Source organism: Setaria viridis, chromosome 4 (assembly GCF_005286985.2).
Source record: "Setaria viridis chromosome 4, Setaria_viridis_v4.0, whole genome shotgun sequence".
Lineage (NCBI taxonomy): Eukaryota > Viridiplantae > Streptophyta > Magnoliopsida > Poales > Poaceae > Setaria > Setaria viridis.
Genome location: NC_048266.2, coordinates 25,259,305 through 25,280,509, shown reverse-complemented (window position 1 = coordinate 25,280,509; position 21,205 = coordinate 25,259,305). Strand labels below are relative to the sequence as shown.

Sequence of the window (21,205 nt, the reverse complement as noted above, 5' to 3'; positions counted from 1 at the left end):
CTTCTCCTCGTGGCCTCACCCTGCAGCTGGCGCCCAAGAAGGCGCTGCGGATGCCGTCCTCCTCCGGGGGGCGGGCCGCGGCCCCGCCAGCGGCGATCGGCGGGGTTCCTGGTGTGGCCGCAGGTCCCCCCGCGGAGGTGGCCCCTGCGGAGGCGGCTGTCGGAGCGGCGGCGGCGTCAGGCGCAGGAGAGGGAGCGGACTCCACTCCGCCTTCGGCCCCTCTGATTGCCCCTTCAGCTCAGGGCGTGATCCTCCCGGGCCCGCAAGTCGGGGAGGTGATCGACCTTGACGCGGATGAGGCGGAGGAGGCGGCGACGACCGGAGGCAGGGCGGATGCCCCCGCTGCCATGGCGGGATCAGAGGCGGAGGGGGCGCCTGCTCCCGAAGGCGCGGCGGCGGCAGAGGCAGCGGTGACAGAGGCAGGGGCCTCCGCCCTGGTCACCCCCGCGGGAGTGATGCTGGCGGCTGAGGTAGAGGTGCCCACAGGGGTACCGTTGGTAGCCTCAGCGGCGATGGGTGTGCAGGCGCCGGGGCTGTCGGCGGATCCAGTGGCCTCTGGCGTCGTGGTGCCGTCCTTGACGGTGACGTCAGGGTCAGCTCCTGTCCCACCCTCGGCTTCCTCCGTCCCGAGGGCGTGGAGAGGGTCCGTCCTCCGCTGGTCATCCCGCGATGACCCGCCGAGGCACCTCTACGCGCTGGATGATGCCGCCGAGTGGCATAGGTGGCAGTCGATGCACGGCGGCGTCGCCCAGGTTCAGACGGCGCTGACTTCGGCGCTGGGAGTTCTGGCCAGCACCGTGGTCCCTGGCAGCCAGGTATGTTATTCCTATTGCTTGGTGATGATTATCTCCTTTTTGCCTTTTTTGCTTTAAACGGTGTATTGCTTTGCAGGTTCTCCAAGAGGGCAGCCGGGAGAAATCTAATTTCCTCCGGCGGCAGCAGAGTCTCTGGGAGCACTACAACACCGAGAGGGAGCGCACCAGGGATCTGTCCCTGCAGCTTGGCGCCGCCCAGGGGGCCGTCCGCGACCTGGAGGGTCGTGAGCGGGCGGCGTTGGAGGAGGCGCGGCGTGCGGAGGCCAGGCTCCACACCGTCGCCGAGAAGGCCCGCCTCGACCTCGAGGAGTTCCAGGCCGTCGTGGAAAGGGCCCGCCGTGATGCCGAGGGGCTCAAAGCTGCTGCTGCTGAGAGGGCCCGCCGCGACGCCGAGGAGCTGGCGCGGCTGAGGGGGGAGGGTGGAGCCCTCCGCACGGAGAACGATCAACTCCATTTGCAAGTGCAGGGGCTTCAGTCTGCCCTGTCCCGCAGCGCCGACCGGGAGCGCGAGCTGAAGGCCCAGGCCGACGGTGAGGTTCTTTCCGTTCCTGCGTTCTTGTGTCGTTTGAGTTCTGCTCTTTTGACTCGGTGGGATTTTTTGGGTGGCTTCTACAGGCGAGATCGCCAACTTGCGGGCTCTGCTCGACGAGGAGCGCGGCGAGCATGGCGCCCTGCGAGATGCGGTCCGCGTCATCTGCGAGGACTTCAGTGTAGCTCCGGAGGAGGGATCGAGCTCTCTGCCGGCTCGTGTCCTCGAGGTGCGCCGTCGCCGTCGCGAGATCGCCGTGGACGCGCTTCGCCTTGGCGTGCGGCGCGCCTTCGGGGTCTTCGGCTCTCACTATTCCGGCATTAATTTTGCCGGGATGAGTGAGGGGTACTGCGCCGGCTACACCGAAGCCGAGCTGGACGAGATCGATGCTGGGGTGACCGCGCCGGCGGAGGCCCTCGCGAAGCACCTGGAGGATGAAGCCGTCCCTCCTGCCGACCCTGAAGCTGGCCCTTCTGCCGTCCCCGAAGCCGCTGCTCCTGCCGACCCCGACGCCGCCGCTCCTGCTGACCCTTCTGCGAATTAGCTGTACCGGGCTTGCGCCCAAAAAGTTTGTACTTATGTCAGTCCTTTTGAACTCGTTTGCGTTGGCCATACGGGCCTGTTCTTATGACTCTTTGTTTGCACAAAAGAACCCGATTCCCTTTGTTATTCCTTTGGTCTTGAAAGCTTTAGGATGCGTTGCCGGGTGCGTCAGTAAGTTTTTGATGAGCGAAGGTACCGTAGCCGCTGGGGCGTAGGCTTTTTCGCGGTCCGATCGCAACTTGGCTGAGTACCGTTCACGCATCCTTATCTTTTTTGCATCCAAAGGTTTTCGAAAGGGAGGTTCGGTTTGAAAAAGAAAAGGCGTTTTCTTTTTAGACGGCGCCCAGCGGCTGGGGTTGGGACCCCTGATAGCCCCCGAGGGGTATGCGGTCCTGGAGCCAGGCCAGGGTCGGATACCCCTGAGCTTAAAAGAAAAGGCCCTCTTTTTTCGCAGAAGAACAAAACTGGTAGCCCCCGAGGGGTATGCGACCCTGGAACGAGGCCAGGGTTGGATGCCCCTGAGCTTAAAGGAAAAGACCTGAGCCCAGGTGGCTCAGGGTTTCTTTTTTCGTAGAAGAACAAAACTGGTAGCCCCCGAGGGGTATGCGACCCTGGGACGAGGCCAGGGTCAGATGCCCCTGAGCTTAAACTAAAGAACGGAAAAGACGGCAAGATTATGCATAACTTGGAAATGAAAGCTATGGGTAGAAGCGCCTTAGCTGTTCTATGTTCCAGGCGTTGCTAAAGATTTGCCCGTCGGGAGTTGCCAACTTGTAGGTGCCTGGCCGTAGCACTTGTACGACGATGAACGGGCCTTCCCATGGGGGAGTCAACTTGTGCCGACCCCTGTTATCTTGGACGAGGCGGAGCACTAAATCTCCGACGTTGAAGGCGTGGCCTTGTATCCTGCGGCTGTGGTAACGCCGTAGGGCCAGCTGGTACTTAGCTGAGTGTAGTAGGGCTACATCTCGCGCCTCGTCGAGCTGATCTTGTGCGTCCTCGAGTGATGCCTGGTTTCCCTGTTCGTCGTATGCTTTGACCCTTGGCGACCCGTACCCTAGGTCGGTGGGCAAGATGGCCTCTGACCCGTAGATCATGAAGAACGGGGTGAACCCCGTCGCCCGACTGGGGGTCGTCCTCAAGCTCCAGAGGACCGCTGGGAGCTCCGCAACCCACCGTCCGCCGAACTTTTTAAGGCGGTCGAAGATCCGTGGCTTGAGACCCTGGAGTATCATGCCGTTGGCTCGCTCGACTTGCCCGTTCGTGCGGGGGTGCGCCACTGCCGCCCAATCCACTCGAATGTGGTGGTCGTCGCAGAACTGAAGAAATCTCTTCCCAGTGAATTGCGTGCCGTTGTCGGTGATGATGGAGTTTGGGATCCCGAAGCGGTGGATGATGTCGGTGAAGAACTGTACCACTTGCTCAGACCTGATTTGCGCCACTGGCCTTGCTTCAATCCATTTGGAGAACTTGTCGACAGCGACGAGCAGATGGGTGAAGCCCCCGGGCGCCCTTTTGAAGGGTCCGACGAGGTCCAGCCCCCAGACCGCGAACGGCCACGTGATGGGGATGGTTTGCAACGCCTGCGTGGGCAGGTGAGTTTGGCAGGCAAAGAACTGGCATCCTTCACAGGTGCGGACTACCTGGGTAGCATCCGCGACTGCGGTTGGCCAGTAAAAACCTTGTCGGAAGGCGTTGCCAACAAGTGTCCTTGGCGCAGCGTGGTGACCACAAGCCCTAGCGTGGATATCCTGGATCAGCGCCTTTCCCTGCTCGATCAGGATGCAGCGCTGGAGGATCCCAGTGTGGCTTCTCTTGTAGAGCTCCTGGTCGATGATGGTGAAGGATTTCGCACGGCGCGCGATCCTGCGGGCTTCTGTTTTGTCTGCCGGGAGCGCGTCGCAGACAAGGTAGTCGAGGTAGGGGGCTCTCCAGTCGGTCGGGGGGTCGGCCCCCGCCGCGGGGCCCGCCGCGATTTCCATAACCATGGGGTCGGATGGCTTGGCTTCCAGGGCCGGGTCGGGTAGGGCAGCGTTGATTCCCTTGGGATCGGTGCTCGGGTCCAGGACAGGTGGCGCGCTGCCGACCTCCCCCGGCTCGGGTCCCGACCCCAGGGCTGGGCATGCCTCGCCGACCCCTGCTGGCTCCAGATAACGGATCGAAGGCTTCAGCTGGTCGCTAACGAAAATGCCGTCGGGGACGGGCATCCGGCCGGACGCCGCCTTCGCTAGCTCGTCAGCGGCTTCGTTGAAGCGCCTTGCGACGTGGTTGAGCTCCAACCCGTCGAACTTGTCCTCGAGCTTACGGACCTCGTTGCAGTAGGCGGCCATTTTAGGGTCATGACAGCTCCATTCCTTCATGACTTGCTCGACGACCAACTGGGAATCGCCTCGGACGTCTAGCCGACAGATGCCAAGCTCGATGGCGATGCGGAGCCCGTTGAGCACGGCTTCATACTCAGCGACATTATTGGATGCAGGAAAATGGAGGCGGATCATGTACCTGATGCGTACGCCCAACGGAGAGACGAAGACGAGGCCTGCTCCGGCGCGGGCCCTCATCAGTGACCCGTCGAAGTACATCGTCCAGTACTCCTGCTCCTCTGTCGCCGATGGTGCTTGTACCTCTGTCCACTCGGCCACGAAATCGGCAAGTACCTGGGACTTGATGGCGGTGCGGGGGACGTAGGTGGTACCCTGATCCATAAGCTCAAGCACCCACTTCGCGATCCTTCCTGTTGCATTTGGGTTCCGGATTACTTCACCAAGCGGGAATGAAGAGACGACCGTTACCGGGTGGGAGGTGAAGCAGCTTCCTCTTCGTGATGAGGACGGCGTAGACGAGCTTCTGGATCTGCGGATACCGTGCCTTGGACTCGGACAATACTTCGCTGATGAAGTACACCGGGCGTTGCACCTTAAGAGCGTGCCCCTCCTCCTCCCGCTCCACTACTAGGGCCGCGCTAATCACCTGGGTGGTTGCCGCGACGTAGAGCAGAAGGGTCTCGCCGTCGGCGGGCGGGACTAGAATTGGGGTCTTCGTTAGGAGGTCCTTGAGTCGGTCAAGTGCCTCCTGGGCATCGCTGGTCCATTCGAAGCGGTCGGACTTCTTCAGGAGCCGATAGAGAGGAAGACCTCGCTCGCCAAGGCGCGAGATGAAGCGGCTTAGGGAGGCTAAGAATCCCATGATGCGCTGTACTCCCTTTATGTTTTGGATCGGCCCTATGTCGCTGATGGCCGCTATCTTCTCTGGGTTTGCCTCGATGCCACGCACAGAGACGATGAAGCCTAACAGCATGCCTCTTGGGACACCGAACACACACTTCTCGGGATTAAGCTTAATACACTTATCCCTCAGCCTTTCGAAGGCTAGCTCCAGGTCGGGAACGAGCTGGTCGCCCTTCCTGGATTTTACAACGATGTCGTCGACGTAGGCCTCAACGGTCCGCCCGATGAGATCTCCGAAGCATTTCAGCATGCATTGTTGGAAGGTAGCCCCCGCGTTTTTGAGGCCGAATGGCATCTTAACATAGCAGTAGGGACCAAAGGGGGTGATGAAGGAGGTAGCGAGCTGGTCGGCCTCTTTCATCGCGATCTGGTGGTAGCCGGAATACGCGTCGAGGAAGCTGAGGGTTTTGCATCCGGCGGTTGAGTCAACTATTTGATCTATGCGTGGCAAAGGAAACGGATCCTTTGGACACACTTTGTTGAGACCGGTATAATCAACACACATCCTCCATTTCCCGTTCTTTTTCGGTACAAGAACAGGATTGGCCAACCACTCGGGGTGGTGCACTTCCTTGATGAACCCGGCCGCCAGGAGCTTCTGGAGCTCTTCACCAATGGCTCTGCGCCTTTCTTCGTCGAAACGGCGCAAGCCTTGCTTCACTGGTTTGGAGCCGGCCCTGATGTTCAAGGAATGCTCGGCGACTTCTCTCGGGATGCCTGGCATATCCGAGGGCTTCAAGGCGAAGACGTCGCTGTTCGCGCGGAGGAAGTCGACGAGCGCGCTTTCCTATTTGGGGGATAGGGCCGTGCTGATCCGCACAACCCTACCATTGGAACAGCCGGGATCGAGAGGGACTTCTTTGATACCTTCGGTGGGCTCAAAGCAGGTACCTGACTGCTTGGCGTCAGGCTGGTCTTCGATCGCCTCCGCAAGCCGGACCGCCATGTCGCCCGAGACGGTGATGGCCGCGGCGTACTCGCAGCACTCCACGTCGCACTCGTATGCCTTCTGGAAGGTTGTGCCGACGGTGATGACCCCGTTGGGCCCTGGCAGCTTGAGCTTGAGGTAGGTGTAGTTGGGGATGGCCATGAACTTCGCGTAGCACGGCCGTCCCAAGATGGCATGGTAGGTACCGCGAAACCCTACCACCTCGAAGGTGAGGACCTCCTTCCTATAGTTGGAAGGGGTCCCGAATGTGACGGGCAGGTCGATCTGCCCGAGAGGCGTCGCCTGCTTCCCTGGCACGACGCCATGGAAGGGTGCCTTGCTAGGACGTAGGCGGGAACGATCGATCCCCATGGCGTCGAGGGTCTCGGCGTAGAGAAGGTTGAGGCCGCTGCCCCCATCCATGAGCACCTTGGTAAGACGCGTCGTGCCGACGATGGGGTCGACGACCAGAGGGTAGCGCCCTGGATGCCGGACGCGTCCAGGGTGGTCGGACCTATCGAAGGTGATGGCCGGTCCGGACCAATCGAGGAAGGCCGGAGTCGAAGGCTCGGCCGCGTAGACCTCCCGGCGCTCCAGCTTTTGCTGGCGCTTGGTGTCGTACGCTGCGGAGCCCCCGAAGATCATGAAGCAGCCGTCAACTTTAGGGAAGCCGTCTTCCTTCTCTTCGTCGCCCTTCTTTTCCTCATCGGGTTTTCGCTTCCGGTCACCTTTCACCGGGTTGCCCACAAAGTACCTCTTCATGAGGTTACAGTCTTTGTAGGCGTGCTTGACGGGGAACTCGTGGTTCGGGCACGGTCCCTCGAGCAACTTGTCGAAGAAGCCGGGAGCGCCTTCGGGGGGCGGCTGCCCTCGCTTGCGTTCGACCGCGGCCACGAGGGGGGCCTCGCGCCGCTGCTTGCCCTTCTTCTTCTGCTGGTGGTTGGAGGTGCCTTCGTCGGCGTCCTCCTCCCGTTTCGCCTTGCCCTTGGAACGATCGAAGATCGCTCCGACAGCCTCTTCGCCAGAGGCGTAGCTAGTGCCGATGTTGAGGAGCTCTTCCGTGGTTCGCGGGCCTCGGCGCCCTAGCTCGTTGACGAGGGGCCGGCAAGAGGTCCCTGCTAGGAAGGCTCCTATGACGTCGGCGTCGGCGACGTTGGAGAGCTCGGTGCGCTTTCTGGAGAAGCGCCGAATGTAATCCCGGAGGGACTCATCCGCCCCCTGGCGGCAGCTCCGGAGATCCCAGGAGTTTCCAGGGCGCGTGTACGTCCCTTGGAAGTTTCCTACGAAAACTTCTTTCAGGTCGTTCCAGTTGCGGATGCGTCCTGAAGGGATATGTTCTAGCCAGGCTCGCGTGGAGTCTGCCAGAAAAAGGGGTAGATTGCGGATGATAAATAGGTCATCGTCCGCCCCACCGGGTTGACATGCAAGCCGGTAATCGCTGAGCCATACTCCAGGATTTGTCTCCCTCGAGTATTTGGCTACACTCGTGGGTTGCCTGAAGCGTGGCGGAAAGGGCGCATTTAAGATGCGCGCGGAGAAGGCCCGAGGCCCTGCCGCTCCGGGGCTCGGGCTGCGGTCTTCCCCTCTATCGTAGCGCCCGCCACGGTGAACGTGGTAGCCTCGATCTGCCCCGTCCCCCCTGTCCGCGCGGGAGCGTCTCCGCGCGTTCAGGGTGTCGCGGGCGTCACGGACGAGACCGACGCGCTGGTGGACGGATCGAGCCTCGCCTACTGCGGGTGGCGGAGTTCGTCGGGCGGACGCGGCCTGATTTGCCCCCGGAGGGGGTTGATGGACAGATTCCCCCCGCCGTTCCGGGGGTGCGCCATGCGTTGCCCGGCTGGCGTTCTGCCCGCGTCGCCGAGACGCTGAACTTTCCGCCTGCTGGACGGCAGCGCACTCGAGTAGGTTGCGCATCTCTTGGCGTGCCCGTCGCTCCTCGGGCGTCGCTGGCTCGGGGAGCTGTCGGAGCAACACCGCCGCGGCGGCGACATTCTGGCTAGCGCGGGCAAAGAGCGGCGGACGCTCTCCGTCCGCACAGATGCGTTCCTGGACGTCGCGCGCCCGTTGTCGCGCTCCCCCCTCGTGGTGGGGGTGCTCTACTCCTTGGCGAGCGCCCACGTGCGCTTCCGGTTGCTGGGAGCACTCTGGGGCCCTGGGTAAGGCCCCAGTTGTAGCTGCGGCGCGCGAGGGGGGAGCCCGTTGCCTCCCCTCGGCACCATCGCCGTTGGACCCCTCGGAGTGCGCGTCAACCATAAGGCACTCGCGCGAGGGGCGGGGACTCCCGTTACTGGAGCCGGTGTCGGAGATTGTCCTCGCCACGCCCTCGAGCTCGTTGCTCGTGGGCGACGTGGTCAAGGACCGCGCTAGGAGGCGACCGTAAGCCCCCGTGGCGTTGCGTAGCCCGAAGGGCTGTCCCTCTGGTGAGGTCCTTCTGGTAGGCGACCGGCCGCTCGCCGCCGTCCTGGCGGCGGGACCGAGGGTAGCAGGACGAGCGGGCAAGATGAGGACAGGGATCAGCTCGATCCCTTCCCCGGTGGCCAGGAAGTCCAGGCTCCCGAAACGGATCAGGGAGCCCGGAGCAAAGCTGCTATCGCGATTGGCCATCTGAGGCTGGAGATGTACGCGCAAAGGTCCCCTACCTGGCGCGCCAACTGTCGTTGTCAAGATCAGCGGATCAAGACTTAGACTAGTAAATTTCTTTTATGCACGTAAGCCTCAGGTGGTTGCGCGGGGGACACGGATTTAGACTGGTTCGGGCAAAGGAGACCCTACGTCCAGTATCGGGGTTGTTCGTGTTGCCCACGCGGGGTTCTGTAGTAGGGGGTTACAGATGGACGAGAGAGGGACGGGTCCCAAGTCTCTTTGGTGCTTGCGCTCTCAGGGAGCGTTATTGTGTGCTATGGCTTACAGGAGGAGAAGCCGATCGATCCCCCTCTCCGGCCCTGGGTTCCTCCTTTTATATCGCAAGGGGATGGCCGGAGTTACAATTGGGATCGGGTAAAGAGGACTGTAAAGAGTAAGGCGTAGAATGGTAAAAGGCACGGCAGGAAGAAGGAGCAAGACCCTAGGCGTCCGATGCCTCTGCCGGCCCCGGACACGCGCCGGCACGCATGCCGGAGGGGGAGGTCCGCGTGTGCCAAGTGCTGCTGCTCCCTGCATATAGCTACTTCGATGCTCGTAGGTGCCAGATCATGATGAGGGCGTTCCGTCGTTTCCCCAGCGTCCGTTAGGGAGGACGGCGGATGCCACTGCTCAGGTGATGGCTGCTGAGAGGGAGAGCGTCACATCTGTGTTGCTGGATGCGCGGGACCCGAGGGTGTGTGGGCCCCGAGGACAGGCTGCTCTCTCCTTTGCTCCAGTCGGCGCAGGCCATGAGTACCCTGCGGCGAATGGGAGCCAGCCGCCGGCATTGTAGCCTACACAGGGCGGTCGTGCACGGGTACTTGCATCGGGTTGCGTGAGGGGCGCGGTCGCCCTGCCCTCTGCCAGTCCTGCGGCGCATTTATGGCGAGGCCGACGGGGGGGACCCACAGGATTTTGTCTGTCTTGCCCATGTGGACCGCATCCGAGGGGGATCCCGGCCCCGGTGGCCCCAGCGCGCCCGACTCCTTTGCTTGTGGTCGGACGAGGCGGAACTTCCGTGGCACAGGGTCGGGCGCCCCCGACCCCGAGGTCGCGGTCGGGCGAGGCGGAAACCTTGCGGAGGGGGGTCGGCCGTTCCCGATCCTGGCGTCTTGATCGGGCGAGGCGGAGTTTTGATCACGTCTTGGTGGGCCTGGGCCTTCTGCGTTTGCTTCCTTAAAGTGGCGTCTTAGGGGATCGTTAATATTTCCCCCCAACACTATTCAACGAATAAGGGGATCATAGTAATCCAATATTGGTCTACAGGCTGATTCAAGCCAAACAGATCATAGGTTCAGGATTCATTGTTAATCTAGTATTCCCATGTTGTGTTCTACCCATGATACATAAAGACAGGGCAAATATCAAGAGGCAAAATGAAAATAAATAATAGGAAGCACTGGTGGCTACCTATATGGAGGTTTGTTTTATGGAGGCTTAGCTACATCTAATGTTGCAAAAGAAATAACTTTATTCTACACTGCATCAAAAGACCTAAATATCTAATAATACGTCACAACAAATGTCTACAGTTTATCTACCAAGAATGAGTGGAAGGAAATGAGAACACAAAAAAGATGTGCTGAAGCTTAAAACATTACACATTTCTAAAACATTACAGATGGCTTTATTTTTTATCTGGTTGGCAAGAATAGCTAGTAATGGATTGGAGCCTCATCCAAATCTAGTACTTTTACAAGATAGAAACAACAAGATTTTTTCCCCTTACAGCAAGAATGACAAGCAATTATGCACTGAACATAAATAACAAGAACAATCCAAACATAACTTTAAGAGCACAAACATTACAATAAAAATCCAGTTTCACAATGATGCATCTCTAGATCTGTAGTTATCTCTATCAGTAAGCAGTGGTGAACTAGAGAACTGGTAGTCTTGTCATAAAAACCGAGAAACGTCTATAGTTCAAGAAGGAAATGAGAAAAGAATTAGTGCTGAAACTAGAGAACTTTGAATACTTCCAAATTTCAATAAGAACATTGCGGTGCAATGTCTATTCTACCAGTCATCAGCATGTTCGCTTCAGCTTATCAGCCGGCTTATCAGCCACCGAACAGTATTTTTCTCTCACAATAAATCAGCCGTTTCAGCTTTTCAGCTGGCTTATAAGTCCAGCCGAACATGATTTTTTCCTTTCATCAGGCTAGCAAGAACCTCATCCAAAACACTGATGAACCTCATCAAGATTTATAAGAGACAACAGCATTATATTTTTCATTCCAGGAAGAATGACAAGCAATTAAGCACTGAAGCTAAATAACTAGAACAAAGTCAAAGCTTTCCAAAGAGTGCAGACATTAGTACAAGATTCCATTTTTTACAGTGATGCTTCTCTATAATCGAAAAAAATTAGCTATCGCTAAGAGTAAACCGTAATGAACTAGTTAGCGCCTAAGACGAAAGCATTACCAGTCCTAGGGATCTAGAAATAAGATGAACCGAAGGAAGAACTTATACAAACCTAAAAGGCCTAAAAGATGAGAACTTAATGACAAGCAAATTTAGTATAACATTTTGCATTAGAAACATATGTACACTGATGCCAAGTAAAAATGTGGGCTACATGTAGAGTAACATACACGGAGAATAGAATCACAGATCACTATTGATACATAAATATGATCACAAATAGTGCAAGTTCATATGCACCAATTCATCAATCATTACTTAAAAACATCTAATACACATCTATCTGTAAAAAAGCACAAGCATAACAGATCCAAGTAGCAGGAGCTCGATCAGAGGAGGACAAGGAGGAGAGAGGAAGGGCTCACCGGATCTTGGGACGAGGCAAGGTGGGGCAATCACGGAGCAGCGGTGGAGATCGAGCTGGCGTGGGGATGGGGAGGCAACGGGGAGGACGGGGAGGCGACGGGGAGCAGCGACGGTGAGGCACAGGAAGGGGGAGCCGCACAAGCGACGATGCTCGTTGTGGCAGAACACCTCGGATTAACTTAGCTAAAGCACGGTTAAGTCGCCTAACATGCGAATCTCATGCTTTAATCAAGTTAATCTCGACGATCCGTCGGATTTCATCCGATTTAACCACTTAAACAGGACCGAGTTAGCATAGCTCACGCGAAGGTGAGTAGTTCCAGAGAATACAACAGATCAAATAATTAGTCCAACAATTCATTACACCTGGTTCGAAAGCAGAGTTTTACAAGGTTCAAAAGCAACGGAAGACAAAATATAGCGGAAGCTAGCGCCGGGGGTCGGATGTCCCTGGTGAGGCCAAACAGGACATCAGTGATCCCACTCCTCGCCGTCCGAGGAACGATCCCACTCGACCGTCCACCCAGGAGGAAGCTGGGGTGGCCAAGTGCCAACAGCAGCGAACTCAGAAGTTTCAACTTCACCTCAAAAGAGATGCCACAAACAAGGCTGAGCTGCTAAGCTCAACAAGACTTAACCGACCGGTGGGAAAAACTAGTCCACCACTTCTAGACATGCCAAGCTCTTTGGCTGAGGGATTTTGTTTGCCAAAAGCAACTATGTTAGATCCTTACTTTCAAAGTTTTAGCTCAAATTCTAAGTTCATTAACCAGTCTACATTGGAAACTTATGCTAAGCAAACATAGATCCAAACATTATGTATATAAGCTCAACACCAAGTTCATGTCATCATCAGATTCCTTCTTAACTCAGTGTAGCATAGCGATCAAGCAGTCTCAAACTGTGAGAGGCAGACGAATTGATTCGAGTTCCTTAACCTTGCATGGCGAACCTAACCTCACGACATCCACGCACCACCGAGGGTCGCTTCTTGTGTCGGCCGTCCACATCAATTCCCTAACCTATTTCGGGCCCACCTATCTTGGTGCAAGGTTCCACAGACCCGGCCTCTGCCGTTCCGTGACCACACTTTCCACCACATGCAGCCGCAGGGGAAACTCTGTTCCAGAGACAGTGGATCGAACCGCTCACGTCCAGGTTCAATCAGGTACTAGGCTTCCCCATCCCATAATGGGTATGAGATTAGTACTTTCAAACACTTGATCACGAACACCACCACTGTCGGACCTTAAACAGATTCAAGTAAACAGACGGGGCAATCAGCCGACCACCAAAAGAGTTCACCAAGCCCTGCCCCGTCCATTGTCCTTATAGTTGTAACCAGAAGGAGAAACAACCAACTCCTATAACTCACGAGTGACAGAAAATCACTCGACTTCTGCCGAGTCGTATTAAGCATTGCGACTACTCAGACTCAACAGACTAGTGTTCAGATCAAGGGAACTAAGTCATGCATCTATGGTTTCAAACAACTCCTATAACGTAAATGCACATACATATGAAGGAAGGCATGTGCAAGTTTAGAAAGTTAGGTTCATGCTCCGGGGCTTGCCTTCGAGCGGGGTGGAGGCAAACTGGTCCTCGGCGGTTTCTGCTTCGGCTCCTGCAGTCGGCGGCTCAGCTACTGCTCCATCTTCTACCGCCGGATGTAGCTTGTAGGTGCCGTCGGTGAGATTTAGTTCTACACGAATGCAAATGCAGGAGTTAAACATTTAGACGGTTATTTCAACAACACTTGCAAGCTTTAGCCCAGAACTTGTAGCAAAGCTACAAGAAAGGTGGAGGAGTCCAACTTCAGTTGGTGGAGAACAGGATAAAAGGATCGGATTGGGAGAAACTTATGATCTGATCCTCAGACTTAAGGAATAACTGTACCGGGGTCCTCAGACATAGCATAGAGAAGTCCCCAAAATTTTACACAGATACCCTCGGGTCAAAGGAAAGGATACAGCCGAGCCCTCGGGCGAGGCGGACAAGGGTCAACGAGATAGAAAAGGGGTCGGGCGAACTGGGAAGGGGTCAGCAGCTTACCTTCAGGTCTACTGGTGAAGTCTTGGGGTCGGGAAGGAACAGACTTAGGCGGAAGGACTAAGGCGCTAAGGCTTGGACAGCGGCGAGGTTCGACGGTGCTCCGGCGGCGGCGGGGCTTCTTGTGGACAACAAGCAAGCTTAGCACCATGTAGAGGATAGACGACTGGTGGGTTGGGGAGAAGCGGCTTGAGCGGAGGGGGAAACTTCCTCAAGGGATTAAGCGGCAGTGCTCAAGTGCGAGCAGAGTATGGTGCGACGAAGCAGCGATGGCGAAGGAAACTCCGGTAGGGGCTCTGGTACTCCATTTTATAGCTGCGCGGAAGAGAGAGAGAGAGAGAGAGAGAGAGAGAGAGAGTTTGAGCAGCGCAAAGATCAGGAAGAAAAGGATGGAGTGCTCTGCCTTGGTGGCGATTGAGCGGCGATGGGCGGCGAAGCAGAGCTTCGGGGACAAGGTCTTTGGTCATTGGGCACTGGAGACAAAGCCGGCACAGGCGCAGTTTTGCCGGGATTAAGAGTTGGCGGAGGCGAGCAGGGTCTGGTCGCGTCAAGCGGCGGATTGTGGGTGGCGACTTGACTGGCATGTGACAGGAAGGAAGGCACTGCAAGCGAGGTCACAATAGGCGAGGTGACAGGGCGAGCGGCGGCACGAACAAGCGCAAACAACGGCTTGTCGGGGCACATCACTGGCGAGGCGAAAAAAGGAGCTGTCTCTGCCGGAGTCGTGGTTGGCGAGGGCGGTATCGTCGTGGAGCGCGCGCGTGGGTGGTGCGACTGTGGAGAGGCGGAAAAGCCGAAAAAACATCGGGGCGCGCGGTCGGGGATCCGGGCGAGGTGATGGGTGCGGGATGCGAGGCGGTCTGGCGCGGCAGCGGCAAAACCTCTGTCACGGCGGCGATAGGGCGCCTTGGCGCGGCCGGCGAGGGTGCAAACTAGATGAGGCGAGGCAGAAAGGGCTGCAGGGGCTTCCGCGCGCGATTGGGAGGGAGGCGTGCTGATCTATCTTGTCGCGGTCGGCGACTGGGCGAGGCGGCGCGCGTTGGGGAAGTTGAGCCACGCGGCGGGGAAGCTCTGAAGTGGGGCGCACGCTGGCTCTGGCGCGTTTGACTCAAGAGATCCGGGGGATCTGGTTGTGGGTCCAACTTCCGGACTCTGGCTCTCCCACAGCTCTAAGATTTTGAAGGAACACTGCCTTTGGGACTTAGAGAAGAGTTGCCGGTTGCCGGTTGGTGCGGTTTTAGGGGTCGGACCGGTGGAAACTGCAGATCGGGATTAGTCTTGAGATTAACTCGGCTGGTTAACCAAGATCGTTACACTCGTGTTGCTCGGGGAGCCGCACGGGGAAGCGGTGGCCAGACCCTCGAGGTGGGGAGGGCCTGCCCGAGGGAAAGGCGAGGAAACGGGTCGCCCAACCCCTCGGAGATCATGGGCGAAGCGGTTTTATCGTGGAGTTAACAGAGGAGCTACCAAAGGAGGAGATGTCACTTACCATGGAGAAAACAACAATAGCAATCCGGGCGCCACAAAGGGGGGCGAGCTATGTAGCCTTCTTGAATAGGCTAGCACGACGCTTTATGAATGATGCTTGACGTCTCTATTTCTTTCCTATACGCTTCATCTCGATCTTTCTCTCCAATTACGTACTCTGCTTACTCTTCATCTTAGTGTTATTGGTAGATACCATGTCTTAAAAAATGTGTAGAGAGATGGGGCGTTGCAAGCGGATTAAACAGGGGCGCCAACCATGAGCCTAGCCATAGGATTATATGACCCACGATCACATCTACACTAGCCAAAATTCTGAATCTAGTGATTACTATAGGCCTACAATCAATTTGTTGTGCGCATCATATTTTATCAAAATTGATAAAGATTGTATGAATCATGAATTTTGCCGGGCAATCAAAGAACAAAATCTTTTATGTCAGTATAGTACCGCTCCGTCCCAAATAACTATTAGTTTTAGATTTTCTAGATATATAGCTATTGATATGCACTTATTTATTATATTTAAATACATAGCAATAGTTATGCATTAATAGAAAAAGGTAAATGAATAGTAATTTGAGATGGAGGGAATATATATATTAAAAAGATTAGAAGGATTTCTACTCATAGCATCAAAATTCTTGTCGGCGGATGTGATCTTCCGAAATAAAATTAGGACCATAGCTTCTCGAGGAGTCAAACAGTTTCAAATTTGACCACATTTATAAAAAAATATACTACCATTCACGTCTTCAAATAGATTTGTATAAAAATATATTACATAATTAATCTATTGATATTTATTTTATACTATAAATGTTAATATTATTTTATATAAAATTAGTTAAATTTAAAATTGATTGACTCCTCCGGAAGCGAGGGTTGCACCGGAGGGAGTAAAGCCCAACGCGTGAGGACGACGACGATTGATTGACCGGTGGCTGCGGTTGAAACTGAACGAGTCCGCGTAGCGCCGCGCCGCGCAGCCGAGCGGAGCCGACCAAGCTAACGAAGAGCGCTGGATCTCGAACGGACGGTGGATGTTGAGAGAAATGGCACGCGCTTTGGCTCTGCCTCCTTTCCCTTCCCTTCCAATCCAAACCAAACCGTGTGCCACGAGAAGGTTCCAGAACCCACCGGCTGCTTCGTCCCACCAATCTCTTCTTCGCCTGCACGCCACCTCCCTACCTCCTCCTCGCCCGTATTTATACGCCTCGATCCCCCTCTCGCTTGCTCCTTCCTGCTTCTCGATCGGATTGGGTTGGGGTTTTCGGTAGGTGCGGTGTGCACGGGAGTTGGGGCAAGTTGCTTTGCTCGTGCGCAAGAGGAAAGGGAAGAGGAAGAGGGGGAGTAAGCGAGAAGGCCGATGGCGTCGAAGCGGATCCTCAAGGAGCTCAAGGACCTGCAGAAGGATCCTCCCACCTCCTGCAGCGCAGGTAATTTCGGTTCGGCCCGCCCCCTCCTCTTCTGCTACTACCGCTTTACACTTTTTGAAATTTAAATCATGGGGAATGGGAGATCAGTTCTTCCGTAGCCTTGGATGTGTGCGCGATGGGGGGTCTTCGTGCTTAGTTTCCGGATCTGTGTGTAGATCCACTGGGAGGCCGTGGTTGGCGCTCGAAAATTTCAAATGTTGCAAGTTCTTGTGTGGGACTGGTAACAGCATGTTAGTGCAAAATTAGGAAAAGAGTCGAAGCTTAACTGTTTGTATAGTTTGTATAGTGGTACATAGTGGGTGCTCCATCCCGCTGTCCTGCAATTTTTTGTTAGATCCAGTGATGAGGGGCCCGGCCTCCGTGTGTTCATTTCGTGTCATGGCCACAAGGCTGACACAAGATCACACAGGACAGTTACAGCGTGCTCTTCCGAAATTTGCCAATTCAGTGATTCACGTCGCCTCGCCTCCTTATGGGCTGTGTATTGTAGTTTGGTATTAGTTTTCTCAGGATCATAGATTAAGGTCATTTGGTCATTATCAAGCGAGCAACGCTTTTTTTTTAAAAAAAAATACGTAAATATTTGACTCCATGCACCATGTTAGTTCAGTGCTTCACCATACAAACCTGATGAGTGCTTTCATTGCCGTCAGGACCTGCACTGTGGCACATGCAACTTATGCTTCTGTATGCTCATAATGTAACAGGGTTTTCAGTTGTGTTGTGAAATTGTCTTCTGCTTGTATTAAAATTGAGATTGAAGTTTATGACTAAAATGCATGCTTTGTCCATTTGCAGGCCCTGTTGCCGAAGATATGTTCCACTGGCAAGCAACGATTATGGGTCCAACAGATAGCCCATATGCAGGGGGCGTCTTTTTGGTCACTATTCACTTCCCTCCGGACTACCCATTCAAACCACCTAAGGTACAGACATGTTATCTCATTGTTTATTTGTTTTGCACACAATTTTGTACGAGTATATAAGATCACTGCCCAGTTTCAATTAGTTTCCTTCTGTTTATTAATGTCAACTCATGAATTATTGGACGCCCATTCCTGTACCACAAGTTTTCTAGATAGGTCCCAGATCCACAATAGAATTAGTCATGAGCAATGGTGCGTGCCAGTTACCAGTTTCCAACTGGCTACTGCCCACATTTATGTGCTGCTTGTGAACAAATCTGAAACTGGCCATCACATATTACAATACTGTTCATATATACCATGTTCAAAATCGTGTGTTTGTGCCCGATCTTGTGAACTGAAACTCTTTCTTCTTTATACAAAGATGCCCAGCTCTCCTGTGTATTCTGGGAAAAAAAAGTTTTGTGCATGACAATTAATTCTCTGAAACTTAAATGTTTTTAGTTTTTACTTTGTCATTCTGCTATGTGCTAGCCTTATCTAGTGTGAAATCAACCTTGTTCTTCGCAGATCTTAGGCTCTACCTACATAAATGCGCATTGTCAATGCAACTAAATATTAAATGTCTGTCATGTGCTAAGCATTTGCTATGTTCTGCAGGTTGCGTTCAAGACAAAGGTCTTCCATCCGAATATCAACATCAATGGGAGCATCTGTCTTGATATCTTGAAGGAACAGTGGAGCCCTGCACTGACAGTTTCTAAGGTTAGTAAGTTCTGCTTTCCATAGCTTTCGTAACCTAATATTTCAAGGCAACTGTGTTAATCATATGGTAGTAGCCTGCCCAAGAAGTTGGGGCAATCTAGTGTTTTCAACAGATTAGCCCACACCCCCCTGCACGCTACTAATATGTCCAAGTACGGTTCTCCAGTCGTGTCATTATCTCACAATGCATGCATGTTTTCAGGTACTACTATCAATTTGCTCCCTTTTGACGGACCCGAACCCTGATGACCCATTGGTTCCGGAGATTGCTCACATGTACAAGACTGATCGGGTGAAGTATGAGTCTACTGCTAGGAGCTGGACCCAGAAATATGCAATGGGCTGACATTGCTGGTTACTGGGAAGATGACCTAGTGATCTGCTCATGTTACACCAGCTGTGCCTTCGTTCCAGATCTAATGTATTGCCTTTCGTCATTGAAACAAAACGTCTAAATTAAATTGTTCGTTCATCGAACAATCAATTGATCTATAATGGAAGGCGAAACATTGATTGTGTTCCCCCCGAGCGTGATCCAATTTGTTTGTTTGATGGTTTATCGTTTATGTGACATGATAGCTGGGGTCGTTCACAGTCGCAGCTGGTGACTCTGGACATGGATTGAAACTGCGCATTCTTCAATTGTTGGGATTTTTGCTGCTGGACATAGGATTAGAAGCTGCAGGTCTTCCGTATTGACTTGATGTAGAATATGGTAGTCATGCTTATGTTGGCCTGATGTCCTTTAGCTTCATATTAACCTCAATCGTTTGAAATGGGTTTGGGCTAACACTAATAGTGAAAATAACAGGGTAAATCTTTCTTCAGACTAAGAAAGCACTCAGGTTTACGGAAGGTCAGTGTGACACGTTGAGACTGTATTAATTAGACTACTAAATATCTACTACATCAAACTCATTTTATTAGATACAGATACACCATGAAATATATATTAGTTGTGCATTTATCTACTCCTGTTTCTAAAAGAATGCAACTCACATTTTTCGAGAAGTCAATAATTTTAAATTTGATCAAAATTATACAAAATAGCACTAACATATATGGTACAAAATAAATATTAATAGATTAATCATGTAATATATTTTCATACTAAATCCATTTGGAGACCTGGATGTTAATATTCCTTTTATAAATTTGATCCATCTTGAAACAGTTTGACTCCTCGAGAGAGTTGCATTCTTTTTGGATGGAGGGAGTAAGTATAAACTTGGTTGAGGTTGGATAGGTCAAACTTAGGATAATGTTAAAATAATTTTGCATGATTCACAGTTTCCACCTTCCCTGGAGAGAGCATCCAAAGGTACTGAATTTTTTGTCGTAGAGTATGTAACTGTTCCTGACTTCACTGATTTGTAACAGAGGCATGCCATCTGTTCCTGAGTAGTGCTGCATCATTTTGACAGAGCATTGAGAAGTGCAAATGAGTTTTCAATTTATGATGGCTGGTTTAGGAATCGATAAAGTGACAAAGTTACGCACATCCAAAAGATGGAAGCAGATATATGCAAATAAAAATTTGACATAAAACTTATTGAACAGCGTGATACAGGCAAGAGCAATACACAACTCAAGTAATCAACCCATTAAAAGATTGACACATGCAACGCACTTTAGTTGTACTACATGGCCAAAAGATACAAATCCAAAAACTGAGCTTTATCAGTTAGGCAAAGGACCTTTGGCCCCTTACACTTGTCAAAGAAAAGAAGCAGAGAATATATAGTATCTTGTGAATAAATTCCAGCATGGTTGCTTGTTCAAGTGATTATGATGGAACTTACACGTCAGTATTATTCACCTAGCTCGTGATCGATGCTAGTGAACCATGTCGCAAACTGCATAACAACAACGTCTCACAGCAGCACCAAGTAACCAACATGTTCCAACCTAAAACTAAATCTATTGGCCTGATTCCAGCATACAAGGGGGAAAAAGCAATTTGCACATACTAATAACGAAACCATTCTAACAGTGTATCACAAGCTATTTGAACAAAAGGGAACTTGTTTACAAAATTCTGGCAATCCTTTTGAAAAATTGAAACCATTTTTGACTTGTGTTTTACATCTAACACAGAAGACCAACCCATCGAACTGAATATAATGTAGTCCAGATAAAAAAGCAGAGGAAAACTGACAACAGAACAATATTTCCCTGGACAAACAACAGTCTGATGATCCGTCAACCTCTAGCAAATGATACTTCGAGATGCTTACCTGTATAATTCTTTCTTGAGGTCTCAGAACGAAAACAATTATCAGACCTCCTACCCTCGATTGCCGGAGATTTTTTATGAAAGGTCGCTTGCTGCAGCTGCACAAAAGCAAGGCCGCTTGCTGCAGCTGCACAAAAGCAAGCATGGCTAGTGCAAACACCGTGGCATTCCCCAGCAGATTACCAATTATCTCCAATCTTATGGAGTTCTTGACTAGATCTAAATCACAGGATAGCACATGAACAACAATTATTCTCCTTGATTGGTTACACACCCCATGAACATCTCCTGGAGTGGCAAACCGGGACGTATCAAGCACCTCATCCACAAAAGCCAAGGGTTTCCTGAATAAATTGGTGCCTTCTCCATTAATGTTCGGCCAACCTTGTAGCAAGGAGAAAACTACTTTGTTGCACCCTTGAAATTGCGACACTTTGCTCGGCCTGCTGTCGTGCTACTACATCCTAGAAGAAAAAAATAATAAGTAAGATGTTTTTTACAATTAATTACATCATGCCAGAAAACTAGCTGAATGATCACAAAGCTCAGGAAGTACTTGCCATAAGTAATAGTGTTGAAATTCTCATTTAACCAACGTGGAAATAAGATAGCTCAAATACTTCTTATTTCTTCTGCTATAAAGTGCAACAATATGTTCTGATATCCTTCAGCTGAAACTTAAGCTGGTAGGGAAAGAGTAAAATGTACTTCTTATTCTTATCCCTTGGGAGGAAATGAGGTACAGAAAATTAGGGTTGGACTATATATTTGAAGATCTAATTGAGTGCTTAAGACTTAAAACTGGAGCATAACAAACTACACATATATAGGTTAATTCCATGCCCAGAAGACAGCAAGCTAAGGTTAATCACTTGGGCCAATTATGTGTCTTCAAGCCATCACTG

The 21,205-nt window shown here is 52.6% G+C and overlaps 1 protein-coding gene across 1 annotated transcript; it reads left to right on the top strand.

Moving 5' to 3' along the window:
- Positions 1-16,115: 16,115 nt before the first annotated feature.
- Positions 16,116-18,586, top strand: LOC117851246 (ubiquitin-conjugating enzyme E2 5B). Its single transcript, XM_034733028.2, has 4 exons — positions 16,116-16,433; positions 17,232-17,359; positions 17,960-18,064; positions 18,267-18,586. Exons 1-4 carry the CDS (start codon positions 16,364-16,366, stop codon positions 18,408-18,410), a joined length of 447 nt encoding a protein of 148 aa, XP_034588919.1. The 5' UTR covers positions 16,116-16,363; the 3' UTR covers positions 18,411-18,586.
- Positions 18,587-21,205: the final 2,619 nt, after the last annotated feature.